At 36.1% G+C, this 19433-nt stretch overlaps 1 protein-coding gene across 5 annotated transcripts in view; it reads right to left on the minus strand.

Annotated features, from left to right (window-relative positions):
* The window catches only part of LOC131437668 (neural cell adhesion molecule 2-like), a 390081-nt gene that overhangs the window by 53567 nt on the left and 317081 nt on the right, over positions 1–19433 (minus strand). For all 5 annotated transcript variants that reach the window (XM_058607165.1, XM_058607163.1, XM_058607164.1 and 2 more), the window contains 3 exons: positions 12409–12552; positions 11804–12174; positions 506–656 (listed from right to left, as the gene is read on the minus strand). In XM_058607165.1, the coding sequence (XP_058463148.1) occupies positions 506–656; positions 11804–12079 (427 nt within the window). In that variant the 5' untranslated portion in view covers positions 12080–12174; positions 12409–12552. The remainder of the gene's footprint in view (positions 1–505; positions 657–11803; positions 12175–12408; positions 12553–19433) is intronic.

A 19433-nucleotide genomic window follows, 5' to 3' on the forward strand; every position in this document is an offset into this window, starting at 1 on the left:
ACAACCGATTTCAATATATTTAAAAATCTTTCTGAACATATCTAACATAAATAACAATTCTAATATAGTTGTAGAACCTCTTGAAAGATACATTCGCTGCCTGGGTTACGTCATGACACGTTTAGCACGTAACTTTCCCTTAGCACTTTCACACGGCTAACTGGTACGACTGTATAGATTCGAATGTACCATTTACCTGACCAGCAGATAATTGTTTCTGTAGCTCATTGGATTACAAGGATGCACTTTGAAATAAAATGATTCTTGGTTCAAATCCCTGTCGTTACCAATCAGTTTTTATTTTTAATTCATTGATTTTCTAGCTATGTAATTTTCAAATCGCACGTAAAATTCTATTATACATGCTAGATGCCTTTTATTACAGCTGATTCAATGGAATTTTACATGTTTCTTTTTGAGTATTTTATGAAATTATGCTTCTGCCTCGGCGCGTTGTATTACCTAAATGTCCGCTTGTCGATGTTATAAACCGAGCTATACTTACAGAGCACATTGACCACGACTTCCCTGCTGTCTGGTTGGCCGACCCGATTATCGGCGGTGCATTTATAATGGCCACTGGTGTGACGGGTCGCATGCATCACATCGAACACGTTTCCGGTTTTGTTCGCCTCACCATTAGGTAGCACGTTGTTCTGTGGGAAATGGAAGAGATAGAGGGCTCGGTTAGTAAGACAATTCTGTTACGGCTGGGATTTGAACTTGACCGCATCCGCCGGAGAGTGAGAAAATTTCGGAATTTCACGGAGATGACCATCGAGGCTGTTGCTGAAGAAACAAAAGGCGGCCATGTAAAACGGATCGCTGTGTATTTGTGCGGTTTGCTGCCAGGCAAACGTTTCCGGAAGGGATTTCGTACCGGAGAATTTGGCGCCAGGAAAATGATGTCCATCCAGCACCAGCAAATTCGTTTTTGGTTTTGCTGTCGGTTCCTATACAACACAACAATCTGGTTTAGGAATTCTAGCTACAAGGGTGATGTACTGGATCGTTGACCGAGTGTACTGAAAGCTAAGCCTAGGGCCAAAGCAAACAGGTTTACCTTTGCTAAAATGCAGGTGGACCACAGAAACATTACGGGATGGTGAATGATTTCATTTCAAGCACGTGGAACACTGAGTTTATTATCTGCAGCTTGATGGTGAACAATTTTCCTGCCGGTTGGGTTGCTTGCCATCGGTCGGATAGTGTGGTTGTGGTTGGATTTGGACGGGTTGGTAAGCTTGGTCGTTCGTATAGCATTCAATCTAGTCAGCTTTTGATGAAGATTGAAGGGAATGGAGAAGGACAGTTGAGTGACGTATTGTGCTAAATTTTTGGTCATTTCGATTCATTCGCCTGCGTTTAAGCACAACCACAACTATTTGTGTGCCAAAGTATGGTCTGACGTGGGACTTGAATCTAATTTAAGATCCACTAGGATCGAGTTACCTATGTTTATGCATTTGAATTGTATTAGAGTTTGCATTAAATCGGGGAAAACATTATGTTTGCTGAATATTCAAACAATGTATGCATTTCTTCTAATTTTCTTCGGAATCCATTTGAAGTAAATTTTTGTTAGAGTGAATTAAATTAAATTGTGAGAAAACAATAATGATGTTTTAATATGCTAAAGCATGTGCTACCCAGAGAAAAATTCCGGGAGTTGTTTTCATAATATAGAGGAGACCGGGCTTCATATTCAAGCGTCATCTCCAAGCACGTTTACAAAGTCTATTCATGAATCGAAATAATAGCAGGTTTATAAGATATTTAGACCCCCCCCCTGTATTCGCGCCTGTGGTGATGTCTTCATTTTCGATGTTTCGAAATGGTAGACATATTCAAACGAGATCAATTGTCATGTTGCTACCGAAAGTGAAAAGTGAGAAGTTAAAGAAATTACTCAATTTTTATCTGTTTTAGATTTTTTATGTTTCAAGCTTATTATTTTGACCACTGTTTCATGAAATACTATTAAAATACCACGAATTTTTAATTCCGAAGCTAACTCTAAAAAGGATGAAATCCAAATGGGCAGATATGCAAGTATGGGTAGAATGGAAAGGATGAATAATAACTTAAAAAATCGACTTCTGGCAGGAACCCTGAAATCTATATATATATATATATATATATATATATATATATATATATATATATATATATATATATATATATATATATATATATATATATATATATATATATATATATATATATATATATATATATATATATATATATATATACATATATATATATATATATATATATATATATATATATATATATATATATATATATATATATATATATATATATATATATATATATATATATATATATATATATATATATGTATATATATATATATATATATATATATATATATATATATATATATATATATATATATATATATATATATATATATATATATATATATATATATATATATATATATATATATATATATATATATATATATATATATATATATATATATATATATATATATATATATATATATATATATATATATATATATATATATATGTGCTATATACCATTCGACTAAGCTGGACGAGATCGGTAAATGTCTGTTTATGTATGAACGTGTTTCTCAATGCGTTTTATCTATCCGCTCAATTTTCTCGGAGATGACTGATCCGATTTCATCAATGTTTGACTAGTTCGAAAGTTACTATTTGTTGTTGTTCAAGTTCAAAGATCACAAGCCTGGCGCTTCCAGATTTGGTGCATATATATATATATATATATATATATATATATATATATATATATATATATATATATATATATATATATATATATATATATATATATATATATATATATATATATATATATATATGTATATCCCGTAAAACAGATCTTTTACAGTGACTTACTTACTTTACTAAGGGCCGTCTTCTGAGAGACAGATCAGTTTATTTATCGTGAATATCTCTTGTTGTATCTAACGTATCAACATAACTTTTGGTACATGCCATCGGAAATATGGTTGTTATCAAATTATGATAACATTTTCAGTTGAATGTAATCTTAAATAATACAAAATTAATTTTTTCTGAAATGTTTGGTATCAACGAGTATCAAAGAGGACTCGTGACGCGTGTTTGCCTTTCTCGTATTTTGAAAGCTCATTACTCAGTGATCTGTGGAAGGATTTGTATAATCTATCTACCAATAGATTTGAAATTTCTCAACTAACACTATTCTAGTTTCTCAACTAACACTATTCAAGTTGATATTTTAGCATTTAGTGAATCTTGGTTGGACTATTGTTCTACAGGGAATATAACAGGCTATAATTGTACCACCGTCATTCAGTAATAGCCGTTCAACCGAGAAGGTTGTGTATAGAAGCGAACAGTTTAATAACGCTGGTTAGTTTACACGCGTTAAAACGACAACGGTTGAACTACAGGTAGAGACCTGTTGGCAGCAGCCGTTAAAACGTATAGTCGTGCTGCATAAGAGAGCCCTAGTGCTGGGCCAAGCTGGTGAAGGAAACAACAAAGGGCGTTTCCCAAACTCTACCCAGGCCGCAATATACAGCCACAAGTGCTGAGCAGGAGAGTGCAAAGGCACATCGAAGAGGAAGAGTGCAAAGGCACACCGGTGCGAAGGCACTTCGGTGCAGAAGCATATCGGTGCGGAGCACAAGGAAGAAGGAGACAAGACAACTCGGTCTTTCCACTGCCATACAACACGCAGGTATACACCGGTGACCTGCGCTGGTTACAGCTGGCGAAGACGAAAGCAAATCGGAATTCGAGTGGTGCTGGATGTCAGGTAGCAGTAGCATCACATCATATTCTATCGCTACAGTGAGCTTCAGCATTGTATCAACGTCCAGATACATCCAACAAGAACATCTAGAGCAACGAGGATCTACACGGCAGTGCAACGGAGATAGACAACAATTTCAAGGTAGAAGTTTTTTCTTTTCCTTTTGATTGAGTACTGTGTAGTGTTGGTTTCAAATTTTATTTTAAAGTTTAGTTAAAAATTTTAATGTAATGGATGAATCCATGGACGTAAATCCTAGCATGAATCCGATACCCCCACGAACGAAAAAATATCAGGAGAGCTCTTCTGGGCCTTGGATAGTCTTTTTTAGACGTATATCAAAGCCATTAAACATTTTTCAAATTAATAAAGGTTTGACATCACGATACTCTTCAATCAAAGAGATCATAAAAGTAAATAACGATAAAATTCGTGTTGTGGTAAATAATTTGAAACACGCGAATGATATTGTCTCTTCGGAACATTTTAATAAAGAGTATAAAGTTTACATACCCTCCAAAGATGTCGAAATTGACGGTGTTGTTACCGAAGCGAGTCTTTCGGTAGATGATTTACTCAAGCATGGTGTTGGTCGTTTCAAGAACTCTATGCTTGAGGGTGTGAAAATACTGGAGTGCAAACAACTGTACTCAGTAGTTCATGAAGAGGAAAAAAAAGTTTATCGCCCATCAGACTCGTTTCGAGTGACATTTGCCGGGTCTGCGTTGCCGTCCCATGTCTATGTCGATAAAATTCGCCTCCCTGTTCGGCTTTTTGTTCCAAATGTAATGAATTGTACGAACTGCAAAAAATTCGGCCACACAGCTACTTACTGTAGTAATAAACCAAAATGTATTAAGTGTGAAGGGCCTCATAAAGATAATGATTGCAACAAGGAAATTGAAAAATGTATTTATTGTGGGAATAGTCCTCATGATGATATTTCAGTATGCACTGCATTTAAAGTGCACAAAGACAAAATTAAGCTTTCTCTAAAAGCACGGTCTAAGCGCACATATGCAGAAATGCTTAAAACGGTCATTGATGTCCCCCCTTTGGAAACCGAAAACGGGTTTTCAAATCTAGAGGAACCAGAGGACTCTGACTCTGACGAAAATAGTGAAGGTAATTCGTTTATCACTACCCAAGGGTCAGTTAAGAGAAAGAAGTCTTCCTCCAAATTACCAAAAAAGACACCCAAAATTTCATCTTCAAAAAAAGATCCCCGTGTTAAACAAAAAAAGTCAAAACCAAAGACTGTGCCTCCTGGTTTGTCAAATTCACAAACCAATCCAGGATCTAGTACAGAAAAAGATAATAATCCAGTGGGCTCCATTTCACAGCCACCAACAGGATTACTGAAGTTTTCGGAAATTGTTGAATGGATTTTCTCAGCATTCAATATATCTGAACCCTTAAAGACCCTCATAATGGCATTCCTTCCAATAGCTAGAACCTTTTTGAAGCAGTTATCAGCTCAATGGCCAATTGTCTCAGGTTTTGTATCTTTTGATGGATAATTTATCACCCGTCGCAAATGATACAATCACTGTCCTGCAGTGGAATTGTCGAAGCATCATGCCAAAACTTGATTCATTTAAAATATTATTGCATAGTCAAAAATGTGATGTATTTGCTTTATGCGAAACATGGCTTACTTCAAACATAGCTTTAAATTTTAATGATTTTAACATTATACGTCTCGATAGAGACTCTCCGTATGGTGGAGTGCTTTTGGGAATTAAGAAATGCTATTCCTTTTATAGATTAAACATCCCTTCAACTTCTAGTATAGAAGTTGTTGCTTGCCAAATAAACATTAAAGGCAAAGATATTTGCATAGCTTCGGTTTATATTCCTCCAAAAGCACAAGTTGGACAGCAACAGCTTAATGAAATGGTTGAAGCCCTTCCTGCACCACGATTGATTCTGGGGGATTTAAATTCGCACGGTATTATGTGGGGTTCCGTCTACAATGATAGCAGATCATCTTTAATACAAAACATTTGTGACAATTTTAGCATGACGGTATTAAATATGGGTAGCATGACACGGATCCCAAGACCTCCTGCACGCCCAAGTGCATTAGATCTATCTCTTTGCTCAACATCAATTCGACTAGATTGCACCTGGAAAATACTGCCTGATTTACACGGTAGCGATCATTTACCAATCATCATCTCAATTAGCAGTAGCAATTGCATTGCTACTTCCGCTAGTATTCCATATGATTTGACAAAAAATATCGACTGGATTAAATACCAAAGTAGTATCTCTAGTATTTTGAATTCAATGGAAGAGCTCCCTCCACTTGAAGAATATGACTTCCTCATTTGTTCGATTCTGGAGGCAGCAGAACAATCCCAAACTAAACGCTTTCCTGGGCCAACGACTAACAGAAGGCCTCCCAACCCCTGGTGGGACAAAGAGTGCTCAGAGGCTAAACTCGCAAAACAAAATGCTTGCAAGACGTTTCTAAAACGGGGAGGAGGAACTCCTCAGAATTTTGAAAAACTTATGGCTTTAGAAACCAAGTACAAGAGCATACTTCGAGCCAAAAAATGTAGCTATTGGAGACATTTTGTCGAAGGTTTGTCTAAAGAAACCTCAATGAGCACTCTTTGGAACACGGCCAGACGAATGAGGAATCGTAACGTGGGCAATGAGAGTGATGAATACTCGAACCGATGGATATTTGACTTTGCTAGGAAAGTTTGCCCGGATTCTGTTCCTACGCAGAGCATTATAAGGGAATCTCCTCCAAATAATGGTTTTATTAATAACCCATTTTCAATGATGGAATTTTCTATAGCACTCTTGTCTTGTAACAATAACGCTCCTGGGTTGGACAGAATTAAATTCAACTTGGTGAAGAATCTGCCCGACCTCGCAAAAAGACGTTTGTTGGAATTGTTCAACAAGTTTCTTGAGCAAAATATTGTTCCACCTGACTGGAGACAAGTGAAAGTTATCGCCATTCAAAAGCCGGGGAAACCAGCTTCCAATCACAACTCATATAGACCCATTGCGATGTTGTCCTGCATCAGAAAATTGTTCGAAAAAATTATTCTACGACGTCTCGACACTTGGGTCGAGACGAACGGTTTGTTGTCAGATACTCAGTTTGGCTTCCGTAGAAATAAAGGGACGAATGATTGCCTTGCATTACTTTCGTCTGACATCCAAATTGCCTTCGCTCAAAAGCAACAAATGGCATCTGTATTTTTAGACATTAAAGGAGCATTTGATTCAGTTTCCATTGATGTTCTTTCAGACAAGCTTCACCAAAATGGACTCCCAGCGGTTATAAATAATTATTTGCACAACCTCTTGTCAGAGAAACACATGCATTTTTCACATGGCGATTTGGCAACACTCAGAAATAGTTACATGGGTCTCCCGCAAGGCTCATGCCTCAGTCCGCTCCTCTATAATTTTTACGTAAATGACATTGACAGCTGTCTAGTAACCCCATGTACACTAAGACAATTGGCAGATGATGGCGTGGTTTCAGTTACTGGACCCAAAGCTATTGATCTGCATAAACCATTGCAAGATACCTTAGATAACTTGTCCGATTGGGCTGTTCATCTTGGTATCGAATTCTCTGCGGAGAAAACAGAGTTAGTCGTCTTTTCAAGAAAGCATGATCCCGCGCAGCTTCAGCTCCATATGATGGGAAGAATGATCCAACAGGTTTTAACTTTTAAATACCTCGGGGTGTGGTTCGATTCCAAATGCACGTGGGGAGGACACATTAGGTTTCTGATAACAAAATGCCAACAAAGAGTAAATTTTCTTCGAACAATAACAGGATCTTGGTGGGGTGCTCATCCGCAAGATCTAATAAAATTGTATCAAACAACGATACTTTCAGTGATGGAATATGGATGCGTTTGCTTTCGTTCCGCTGCAAACTCTCATATTATCAAACTGGAGCGAATTCAGTATCGTTGTTTGCGAATTGCTTTAGGGTGCATGCATTCGACACATACAATGAGTCTTGAAGTTCTGGCGGGAGTTCTTCCATTAAAAGATCGATTTTGGGAGCTTTCATCACGCCTGCTAATAAGATGTGAGGTGCTGAATCCCATGGTAATTAATAATTTCGAACGACTAGTCGAGCTTCGATCTCAAACAAAATTCATGACAGTATATTTTAACCATATGTCACAGGAAATCAACCCTTCAAGATATATTCCGATCCGTGTCAGCCTCCTAAATGTCCCTGACTCAACTTTATTTTTCGATACATCCATGCAGCGCGAAGCGCGTGGAATCCCGGATCATCTACGTTCGACGGAAATCCCAAAAATATTTTCAAGTAAGTTCAGGCATATTGACTCTGAGAAAATGTTTTACACGGACGGATCGCGAATTGAAGAAGCGACAGGGTTTGGTATGTTCAACAATAATGTTTCGGCCTCATTTAGGCTTCAAGAACCTGCATCTGTTTATATAGCAGAGTTAGCAGCAGTTCATTATAGTTTGAGTGTAATCGTCACATTATCTCCAAACCATTATTTCCTCTTCACAGATAGTCTGAGTGCAATTGAAGCCATTCGCTCAAACATGACTGGCAAGACTGAACCGTTTTTCCTGGGCAAAATAAAACAGTGCCTGAACGACATATTGAACAATAATTATCTAATCACTATAGTCTGGGTCCCGGCTCATTGCTCCATTCCTGGCAATGAAAGAGCCGATATTTTAGCCAAACGTGGTGCTATTGAGGGTGAAATTTATGAGAGACCAATTGCTTTCAACGAATTCTATAGCTCGTCTCGCCAAAGAACACTTGCCAGCTGGCAAGCTTCTTGGGATAAAGATGATCTGGGTCGGTGGATGCACTCAATTATTCCGAAAATATCGACAAAGGCATGGTTCAGGGGACTGGATGTGAGTAGAGATTTCATTCGTGTGATGTCCAGACTCATGTCCAATCACTACACGTTAGATGCACATCTCCTTCGAATTGGGCTCTCCGAGACTAATCATTGTGCTTGTGGCGAAGGTTATCGAGATATTGATCATGTCGTTTGGACATGCGTGGAGTATCGTGATGTCAGATCTCAACTAATAAATTCTTTGCGTACCCAAGGTAGACTATCCAATATCCCAGTTCGAGACATTCTTGCTTGTCGTGACCTTTCATACATGAAACTTATTTATCATTTCATAAAGAAAACTGGAGTTTCAATTTAATAAAGGCCCCTTTCAAGACTTAGTTCTGATCCCAGCTGCGTCCATGAGTTCAACCAATAGCTAAATTAGAATAAAAATAATGTAATGATACAAACAAACTCGAAACAGTTTATGAAATTATTAACAAAATGTCTGAAAATAACAGCTTATTTTATAATTTATAGAAGTTAATCGTTTGGTTCAAATAATATTTCCGAGTAGATTTCATAATTAATGACGAGTTACCTAAGATGATATTTAAGTAATAAGAGAATATGTTTTAATAAATGCAAAACGTTGTGACTATGTTAGAATTAAATTAGGATAAGAATATGTAAAAGTGATGCTACGGCGAAGAAAAACTTATGTAAACTGCCTGAAGAAATAAACGTATTTATGAAAAAAAAAAAAATTGTACCACCGAATCCAAACGTTTTAATTGTAGCGCTGGTAGTGTTGTAATTTATCTGAAGGACACTGCGCCTTTGATTGCTACTGAGCTGAGCTGAAGTAGATTGCCCGTAGTACAATGAACCAAGAAAATGAAGCTTGGGAGAAGCTCACTCCTAACTTTTCATTAAATGAAATATAACGACGCCGGCTACGACCAAAGGCTGTGCTACTGAGGAAAAGGAAGGAATGGTAGTCCAATACTCGTTGTTTCTAGATACCGAGGGCATACTGTATCTCCACGAGCATCACGGAATAGGAGATTTGTGAATAGAGAGGAAAAGAGATGCGATATGTTTTGGTAAACAACATGATCTCATCAAAAGTTGATTTTCGATACTCAGGAGAAATATAATAAGGCATTATATGTAAGAGAAATATAAAATATCTCTAAGGAACGAGGAACCTTATTCTCCTATTCGCATTGCTGTTTACAACGCGAGATGAACTGAAAAAAATAAAATAAACACTCGCGAATGGGTTTACTGCAGACCAATTTTAGATTTTCAGGTTGCATAACACATTTACACATTCCATACAAAATCTGATAACACCGACAATAATATGCAGACGGCGCTTCGATCGGGTAATATCGTAATTTTGGGGCGGTAAATTCTCAGTTTCCTCCGCTTGAACATTTTTAATTTTGCGAATCAACATTATTCAATCTTCACAAGCTCATACGATTGGAGGCACATGTATTGATCTCGTATTGGCTAGAAATATCATAGTATAAAACCGTAGACATATTTCATACTTTTCATATCATTGTACGCATCACAATATATGTTGATTTAAAACAAGATAAATGTGACCACAAAAAATGAGTACACTAAATCAAAATCTTCTTCACAAACATCCAATCTGCAAAAAAAATTTTTTTTGTCAAAACGTGTGTTGTATTTTTTTCAAGTGCAAGTTGTGGTAATGCCGATTTATGATTAATTCGTTAATTTTTTTTAGTTTCTATTGAACTGTAAATATTTGTTTTTATTGGCAATTAGAAAAAAAAACTGTCGAAAATTATCTGATAATTATTTTGATTTATTTCTATTCACTATTTTGAAATAAAATGCGTACTTCAGAATGTGCTGCTTTTTCAGTCAATGTACTGTATTTTTACGATTTTTTCTGTGAATAATTTAAAAATAATTTCATTCAAAATCACCACACAATTTTTTAATTGTGGTTTTTACGAAGAAATACAAAATTGTTGCATTTTCCGGTGCTCACATTCGAAAGGTTGTTAGAGCACCAAATAATTATTTAAAAAATATTGTCGTCTGCGTTAAGAAGTCACAATCTGGTGACAACAAGTTCTTCAAAGAATTTTGTTGCCTATCCGGTCCAACGTCGTCTTGAGATCAATATATGTCTACCATTCAGAGTCGTATCATATACAGTTTGAAGTGAACTGCTTGAGCTTCGTTGAAGCCGAGCGTTTGGGAGAATAAACATGTTGTTGAGTATCTACATAATTTTTGCTACATGCTAGGGGGATGGGCTACATGCTAGAGCCATGCTTGCTCTGCTCTTTCTTATTTCAATAATGCGCTGTAATAATCGCTTTTGATAGTATTTCAGATATCATAGATGCCGAAAGTCCTCATGTTTTCTCACCTACATGGCGAAACACGCTTCCGAAGTGTGCTCGTGTTCGTGTTTATGGCTATGAATCTGTGGGTGCGTTAGTATAGGTTTTAATTTGCATCTGAAACTTGCCAAAAATATGACTTGTGCGCTCAGTACTGAACCTTGTGTAGTACCACGAAACCTTTGGAACTATTATTTCACGGTGTAGTCTGAAAGAGAACTTGTATGTGCGTGTTTACCCTATTCCAAGCCCCATTGCATTGGCAGACAGCGGCTTACAGAAAAAAGGGTTTTCCATGTGTTTTGTTTATACATGCAAATAACTTTCGTCCTGGATTCAGATAGTTGTTAGCTCAATCAATTCCAATGCCCGTTTAGTATACAAAACAAATCGAGTACCGAGGTCATCGTTCCATTTACCAACCCCATCTCAGTACAATGTTTGCATCAAATGGATTACATGTACATTATCTATCTCTTGCTCGGCTATCCAAGCAAAATAAATGACTGCATAAGGCTAGAATTGAACATGCTAAATATGAATTAACTACAAGGCACCATAATCTTATTTGTGAATGCAGACCATTTTGGCGGACTCCACCAGTCTAACACATAAATAAGCATTGTGAATCAGTATGTGTAGTCTACATTTGTTTGACTCAAGCATAATTCTATTCGCATATTCCCCTTCCAGATCATCCAAGTCACAACAATTGGTGGTATGCGGTTGAAAATTACTTCGAATGCCACTTACCCTTCGGGACCAGATGATTTTGGGTGCCGGGTTACCGGATCCTCGACACTCCAATCGTACCTGGGTGCCCTTGTGCACGTCCAGTTTGTTCACCGGCGAGACATAATCAATCTTGGGCGGAACGAGTACCTCCAGCGTGTGCACAATCTCCTTCGGTTCCATCGAGCCAATCTGACAAATGTAATCGCCGGCGTCGCTTACCCGGACGTCCCGAATTTCCAGATTATATCCAGTCGACAGTGTGCCATGTGAATCGGCTTGTCCCTGCACAGGCATCAACCTTATTCGGGGATTTACGGTAACTTTGACCGTGCCGGCCGTGAGCACGGCGATGTCCCGCTTCCAGGCCAATACATAGTGGCTGGAGTTTTCTGGTTGGATAGAAAATAAAGAAAATTGAGTTGATTTATGACTTTCTCAGCAGATTTTAGATTGTAGTCTTTCATGTCTGTCATGGGATTATTAAAGGTGGTGCTGACCAAACCATCGAGTTCTCCACCGCATCGGTGGATAGGTCTGAAGAACGATGATGGCAAATGGCTAGATCCGCATTGGTTGCAGTATAGTCTAGTTTGGTTAAGAAGGAGAAGAATAACTTTACTTACCTGTCTCATTAATTTTGCACGGCAATACTACCGTTGACCCGATGGCTATGCTGTACTTTTGTCCCAGGGTCAGGAAACCGGGTGAGTATTTGTCTTCGTCCAAGAAATTGCTGTCCGGATAATGCGAGGGGGACGTCGTTGTGCCTATGGGTGAGGAAAATCGTAATTAAGTGTCAAGCAGAAACTTGGTTGACAATGGAGCCGGATATGGTACTCTATTTAATCTAAGATTAAAGAGCTCTTATCACCACTTTTTCGATAAACACTCATCCAATCTCAAGTTCGTCGGTAATAGTCTGAAAGCAATTTGCCACGTTGACCCCGATGAGGAAGCTGATTATCCGGGATCGAATGGCTTCGCGCCATTCGATTACCTAGGACGAACTGAATAACTTTTGCCCTCATGCTTAAAGTTATATTTCATGGGACTGTTTGAAAGTCGAAACTTTCCCCATAGTCATTATCACGGCCACAGGTTATGTGTTCCATGCCTGTGTGAAGCATTGCGGAGGTTCGATACGTACGAGTATTGTACCCTGCGGGAGGTCTGTTTAACTTCTGTTGTTGGAAAGCAACATGACCGAAACGTGATTCAACTGCTCAAAGTCTCGGCTCAGCATGCGGGCCGAGAAAAGTTTTTCTCCGGGCTATTTTTTTTTTTTTTTTTATATCGTTTATTTATACCCCGGGCTATTTCTTTTTGTTCAATTTACACCATATGTATGTATGCATGTGTCACACTTACTAGTCGTCGTACTAGATGGAGCTAAAAACAGTGACTGCTGTTGAAAGTGACAAGAACTAATTTTTCAAGAATGGAGAACGGATTCGGCGAGTATAACGATTCTAGAGTTACACGACCTAAACTTTGCTCGGTATTGTGTTCTTGTTTGGCTAGTTTTCTTTGTTCTAGTTTGAATTTGTGATTCGAATAGAGTATTTTGATAGAAGGATCAGCACGAGTTCTGTATAATGGCTACTGTTGTTTGAAAGGGTTTCTTTGGAAAGTAGCACATGTGTTGGTAAAAATCTAACCAACAATCTCGCCATTGTTTCTAGTTAGAATATAATTTTGTAGTACTGTTAAATTATAAGTAAATAATATAGGATAAATCCGGGTGAGATGCTGCCCCTTTTTAAAAATCGTTATATCTTCAAAACTATTCACCGAATCAGAACTTAACTTATTGTTATTAAAAGTTTAAGGATCATGCTATATAATGAAAAATGATTTTACCTTTAAAAATAAAATTAATTCATAATACTTATGTTTGAAAAAAATATGTAAATCCGGAAGAGACACGGTTTTCACAAAAAAAAAATTATTGAGATTGCACCAGATCTGGGCGTTTCATGCATTTCTTAGACGTTTGGCATCAAAAAAATTTCTTCCATTTTGTTTTTTTTTACGCGGAAAAAAGACCTCAGTTTATTACATTATATTATATTATATTACATAGCGTTAAATTATATTATATCATACTACCTTTTTTGTATAATATTATATTGTATTATATTATATTAAATTATGCTTTACTATGCAATATTTTATTATATTGTGTATGCTTTGTATGTATTATTGTATGTTATGTTCTACTATATTATATCATATTATATTAAATTATGTTTTAATTTTTTTTGTTTCAATTATAGAGGTTTTAACCTTAAAGTCATTCACCTCTTCGGGCCAGAAAAGCTTTATGACTCTATGTGCGGGATAGGGGATCGAATCCAGGCGGGCTGCGTGAAAGGCATCGACTAACCCATCACGCCATACCCGTCCCCTATGTTGTATTGTATTGAATTATATTATATTATATTATATTCTGTTATATTGCATTATATTATGTAATATTATGTTGTGTTATATTATATTACATTGTATTGTATTATGTTATGTTATGTTATATTATATTGTATATTGTAATATAATATATTATATTGTATTATGCTCAACTCTATCGTGTATCTTACAAGTAAATGACTGAATGATGGAGTGGATTGCCAACCTGAGTCACGTGGGGGAAGCTTTTCCCTGAATTTCTAAAATGAGTAAGACGCACCCTTCTAACAAACAAACCATCAGGCGGGTTTAAGCTGATATAGCGAAATTCTGTATTATATGGCCGAATGTTCTTGCTGGAGGGCGCCGGGCCTTGTTAACAGCAGTAATATGAAAACCATCTGATAATCAAATTCGGATATACTGTAAGCCTACCCGCATCCACTGGTAATGTCTTGAACTGAGGGTGGCTACACACACATACATACAGTAGCAATCAAATTAAACCTCCGTGTTTGTGTGCGTGTGTGTATGTGTGTGTATGTGTATGTGTGTGTATGTGTATGTGTGTGTATGTGTGTGTGTGTTGTCAATTAACAGGTCGAGATCTCAAAGTGGCTTGACCGATTTTGATAAAACTAGTCGCAAATGAAAGATTTCCCCGTCACCCAGAACGCTATTGAATGGTTTTGAGTTCGGATGTTTACTTTTTGAGTCATACGAAGTTTTATGTCAAAATTTTCAATTTTTTGACAGTATCTGTCACACTTGACCTTGAACACAGAAAATGTTTCCAGAGTTGGATTCCGTACGGTTAATAGCTATTCAACAAGCCATAGATTGTTAAAAGCCGTCCACTTTTAACGGAGATATCGACATTTTTGTGTAAGAGACTTTTCTCCCTATTCCAGCAGTAGACATTTTCAACGCAGTATGACAAAGCAATGCTTGGGAGCAACGTGAAACCCGATTTTTTATACTGTTACATACAATTGTCCAAACACCTTGAAAGTATTTGAAATATGTCAAAAGCATCATAATCTCGTGCTATTAGCGTGTATTTGACTCTTCAATAATACCTAAATAGATTATGAAGACTACAAAGAATGGGTTGCTCCTGGTATATTAGCTAAAGCAATATCTCCTAATAAATATGATAAAATACTACAAAGAAAGCTGCAAAACCTAAAAGCCTTTGATTAAAACTATATGGATGACGTAAATTGTATTAGACTTGAAACAATACATGAAAAATACAGAATTTTTTTATTATAATTTCAAAAGTTCATCGATAAATTGTGTACAAGAACACGCTTGAAAAAAATCTTCACGTTTTCAAATGGAGTGGAAACGAATCTGCTTCTTGATTTAAATTTCAGAAATGTGTTCATGTTAATTTCGTGCGGCAATTTAAAACCGCAGTATTACAAACAGTTTGCGTCTTTTCAGTACTTGAACTGAATCAATGTAATCGAAAATACTCGAACAATAATTCAGTTTAATTTTTTCATGATTGCAATGTATATGGGTTTGTTTACCTATGTATGTTATGACCAGAGATGCCAGATATTTTCATATAAAATCTGTATTGATTCGTATAAAATATCTGTATTTATCTGTATTCGCTAATAAAATGAAATTTCTACAATACAATTATGTTAAAAGGTGTTATTCCAATAGATTATGGTTATAGAGTGGTAGATTAAATTTCATATCTTATATTATATTCATCGACGAAATTTTATAGTTTTTTCCTATCAACAACAATTGAATTATTGTGCCATATACTTGTCTAATTTGAAAATGTTCACTTCATAAGTTGAGATGGATTTCCAAATCCCAATATGCAACGTCGAGTCAGGTAATACAACTGTCAGTCTGGCAATAATGTTTCATGATGCCAAGACTTGTCTAACTTTTAAGTTTAATTTAGTTACAAATTTTAATATAAATGGATTTCAGTGTTCTTCATTAAATATCTGCACAAAAAATATATATTTTAAAAAGTGATTTGTACGTAGCCCTGGTTTAATATATATATTTTAAAAAGTGATTGTACGTAACCCTGGTTCTGGTAGTACCGTGAGTAACCGTAAGCTCTAAAATGGAATATATTTCGACACCTCATGGAAGGTGAAATCTATTATTACACGTTTACATTAAAATTCGATCCGATTTGCAGTTTCAAATTGCAGGTTGAATATCATTAAAATAATGTTATGTGAACTAAAACATCGAAGAATATTCATGCAAAAAACACATGCGGATAATAAAAAAAGGTATCATTTCACTGCTTGGTGGATTAAGCACGTTTTTGACTGATAGAAAAGTGTAACTAATATTTTAATATATTTTTCTACGTTAGAAGTTCGCTAGCACATTATATTGAACTCAGCAGTCCATCAAAAATCCCTAAGCAGGTATGATGTTCAATCCTACTGTTAGAACACTTTTAAATTGCACCAAAGTGCAATGCATAAACAGACATCCGATGAAACAACCTCAATCTGCTTAGCAAATAATATTGAATTGGTAAGCCGCACTAGCAGTTTAATTTAATTTGCTATATGTCAAAAACGAAAAGTAAAAGTTTGTTTTTATCCACCTAGTGGCCTGTAGTGGTGTGATGATGCCTTCATCATATTACTCATATTCTCATAAATATTACTGTTACAATCTTCAAAAAATATTTAATTTAATTTTGAATAAAAATATAAAAATATGTTCGAGTTTAAACTAGTATAACCTACATAGTATAACCTTCTTGGAGTCGAAACAAAGATATTGTATCCGATTTTATCACAATTCGTTGATTTAATGAAAGTCGAGCAATTTTCAAAATAATATGGAGACTCTACTAATGAGATGACTATTGACACAATAGCCCAACTTCATTCAAATATTGCTGCATTCATGTAAATACAAATTGCTACTTTCAGGTAAATCAAAAGTAAATCCATTCATCTTTAACAGGAATAATGGCTTGAAATCTTCGAAGGATGTCTTTGTGCTTTTTTGTAGATTTTGTGCGTAGTTTTCTCAAAATGACCTCCAAATTTTGTGAAATGTTTCAAATTTCAAATACGGTTCATTTGAGCGCAAACGTCTTCAATTGGCCCAGACACGATCCAAATTATATCAACCCATTCGAGTCGTTTTTGGGTATACACATCGGGTATCTCTTAACATCGCTTCGAGCATTTTTTTTCTCACAACGCTGCTTCATAGTGCAAAGTGTACATGACATCCATTTAGAAAAATTGCCGAGATCGAATTAAAAACAATTGTTGATTCGTTTTGACAAAACCGCGAGCAATCATGACCACGCTCTTCTGAAACAGACTCCTATATAGGTCGTTTGATTCTTCTCATTTTGTGAGTGCTCGAAATAATTTCCAACCAAGTATAACTTTAACCGGTACGAAGTTCGCCTGGACAGCTGCAGGTACAGAACGAAGGGAAGCAAGAGTAGAAACTACAAGAGCAGGTACTGAAAGAAAGCTCAATGGTGAAATGTTTTTATTATATTCATTTAGTAATTATTAGAAATTTATGACGTCAATTGGAGAATCTAAAAAAATATAGTTTATCATAGAGAAGCTATTCACAACCTGTAGTCCGCTTTATACAAATTTTGGAAACCACACACTTCATTCTATATTCACGGACTTGGGCCTAAGTTTGGGAAAATCGGTAGGGTCATCGCTGAAAATATCAATTATTTTGGCCAGAAACTAATAATTTAAATCTCAACTTATTTCTTTTAACTTTTCTAGTTCGATTTTTACTAGCTTAGATTCAAATTAATGGTGTTATGGTCGTTAGTCATTATCAGTAGTCGGCCAAACAAACCGATTCCGGTTATGTATTCAAGAATCGAAGAAAATTATTTCGAAGACTACCACGGTATCACATATTATTGTATGATTGATATGAGAAAGGCATCATTACACCACTTGGTGGAATAAAACAAGTTTTTTTTAGAATAGATCGTATACAGGACTTTTAATAACTCTGAACAATAATATCGTGAGCATTAAACTACGTTCTTGATTACTTATTTTATATTCCTGTTCTGGTATTCGTGAAGGTCAGCTGTGACACATGTTTCGTTATCCATTATACGGCATTGAATCTGGTCTACATTCTCTTAGTACGGGTAATCTCATCCTCTCGAAGGACACGTCCCAATCAGTGCTTAAAATTGTCACGTATTATCAATTAAAGAATCCAATCCTTCAGCCTCATATTCGTTACTTTACTGTCTTACTCGTAAATGATCGCATCCAAAACAAACCAAGAGAGATGAAGCATGTTCATCTTTCATTGAAACTAAAGAGAGTATTAATACCAGCGTCACTCATTCCTCTATGACAAGACGAAACCAAAAAAACGTCTGCATGGAGAGTCAGTCGAATTTCAATTTTTATTCTTTCATCGATACATTGAAAATCTTTGACGTTTGGCTATGAAGTGTGTCTACAATATAATAAATCGAAGTAATTTTACCCAGAATTTCTTTGGAAATCAAAACTACTATCATCGATTCTCGTAGCTTCGGTTGATTATCGATACAACACAGTATACGATTTTCACTGAAAGCCAAAAATGACTGTAGAGGCAAATGAGAGAATGAACACAAATTTATAACTACTGTTCCGCTTATGTCGTTGACTGGACATGGATTCCGTTCTCACAATTTACAAGCGCAGCTGAGTGTGGCATTTATGTTTCGTCATTTTCGTTTATTTTGAGTCAATGAAAATGAGTTGTACTAACTCTGGTCCGAATATTAACGTCGTCAGCGAAACTAGAAGGCAGTATAAACTTTTGGAAGGTCGTACCTTGTTTCTTTCGGTCATCGAGAAAATTGAGCGGATGGAGAGAAATTCATTTTGTCAATATTTCAATTAATTGATTTTGAAAATATCAATAAATTGATATTCGCTGATATATATATACAGGGTCCGCTAATCTAACATTTTTTTTAACTAGCGGTTAATTCGACATTGGTAACCTTAATGTCACTTCTGATTTGACAGAAAATTAGTTTTATCCTTCCGCTGAACGAAAATGGTTGTGTACACGCTTGAGGAACGCGTCAAAATAGTGCAGTTTTCAGTTTTTAATGCAGAAGACGCCGATTTTTGTCAAAAAATCATCATCTCGGATGAGGCACATTTTCATCTCGGCGGGTATGTTAATAAGCAAAGTTGTAGCATATGGGGGACGGAAAACCCTA

The sequence above is a fragment of the Malaya genurostris genome, chromosome 3, assembly GCF_030247185.1.
Source record: "Malaya genurostris strain Urasoe2022 chromosome 3, Malgen_1.1, whole genome shotgun sequence".
Lineage (NCBI taxonomy): Eukaryota > Metazoa > Arthropoda > Insecta > Diptera > Culicidae > Malaya > Malaya genurostris.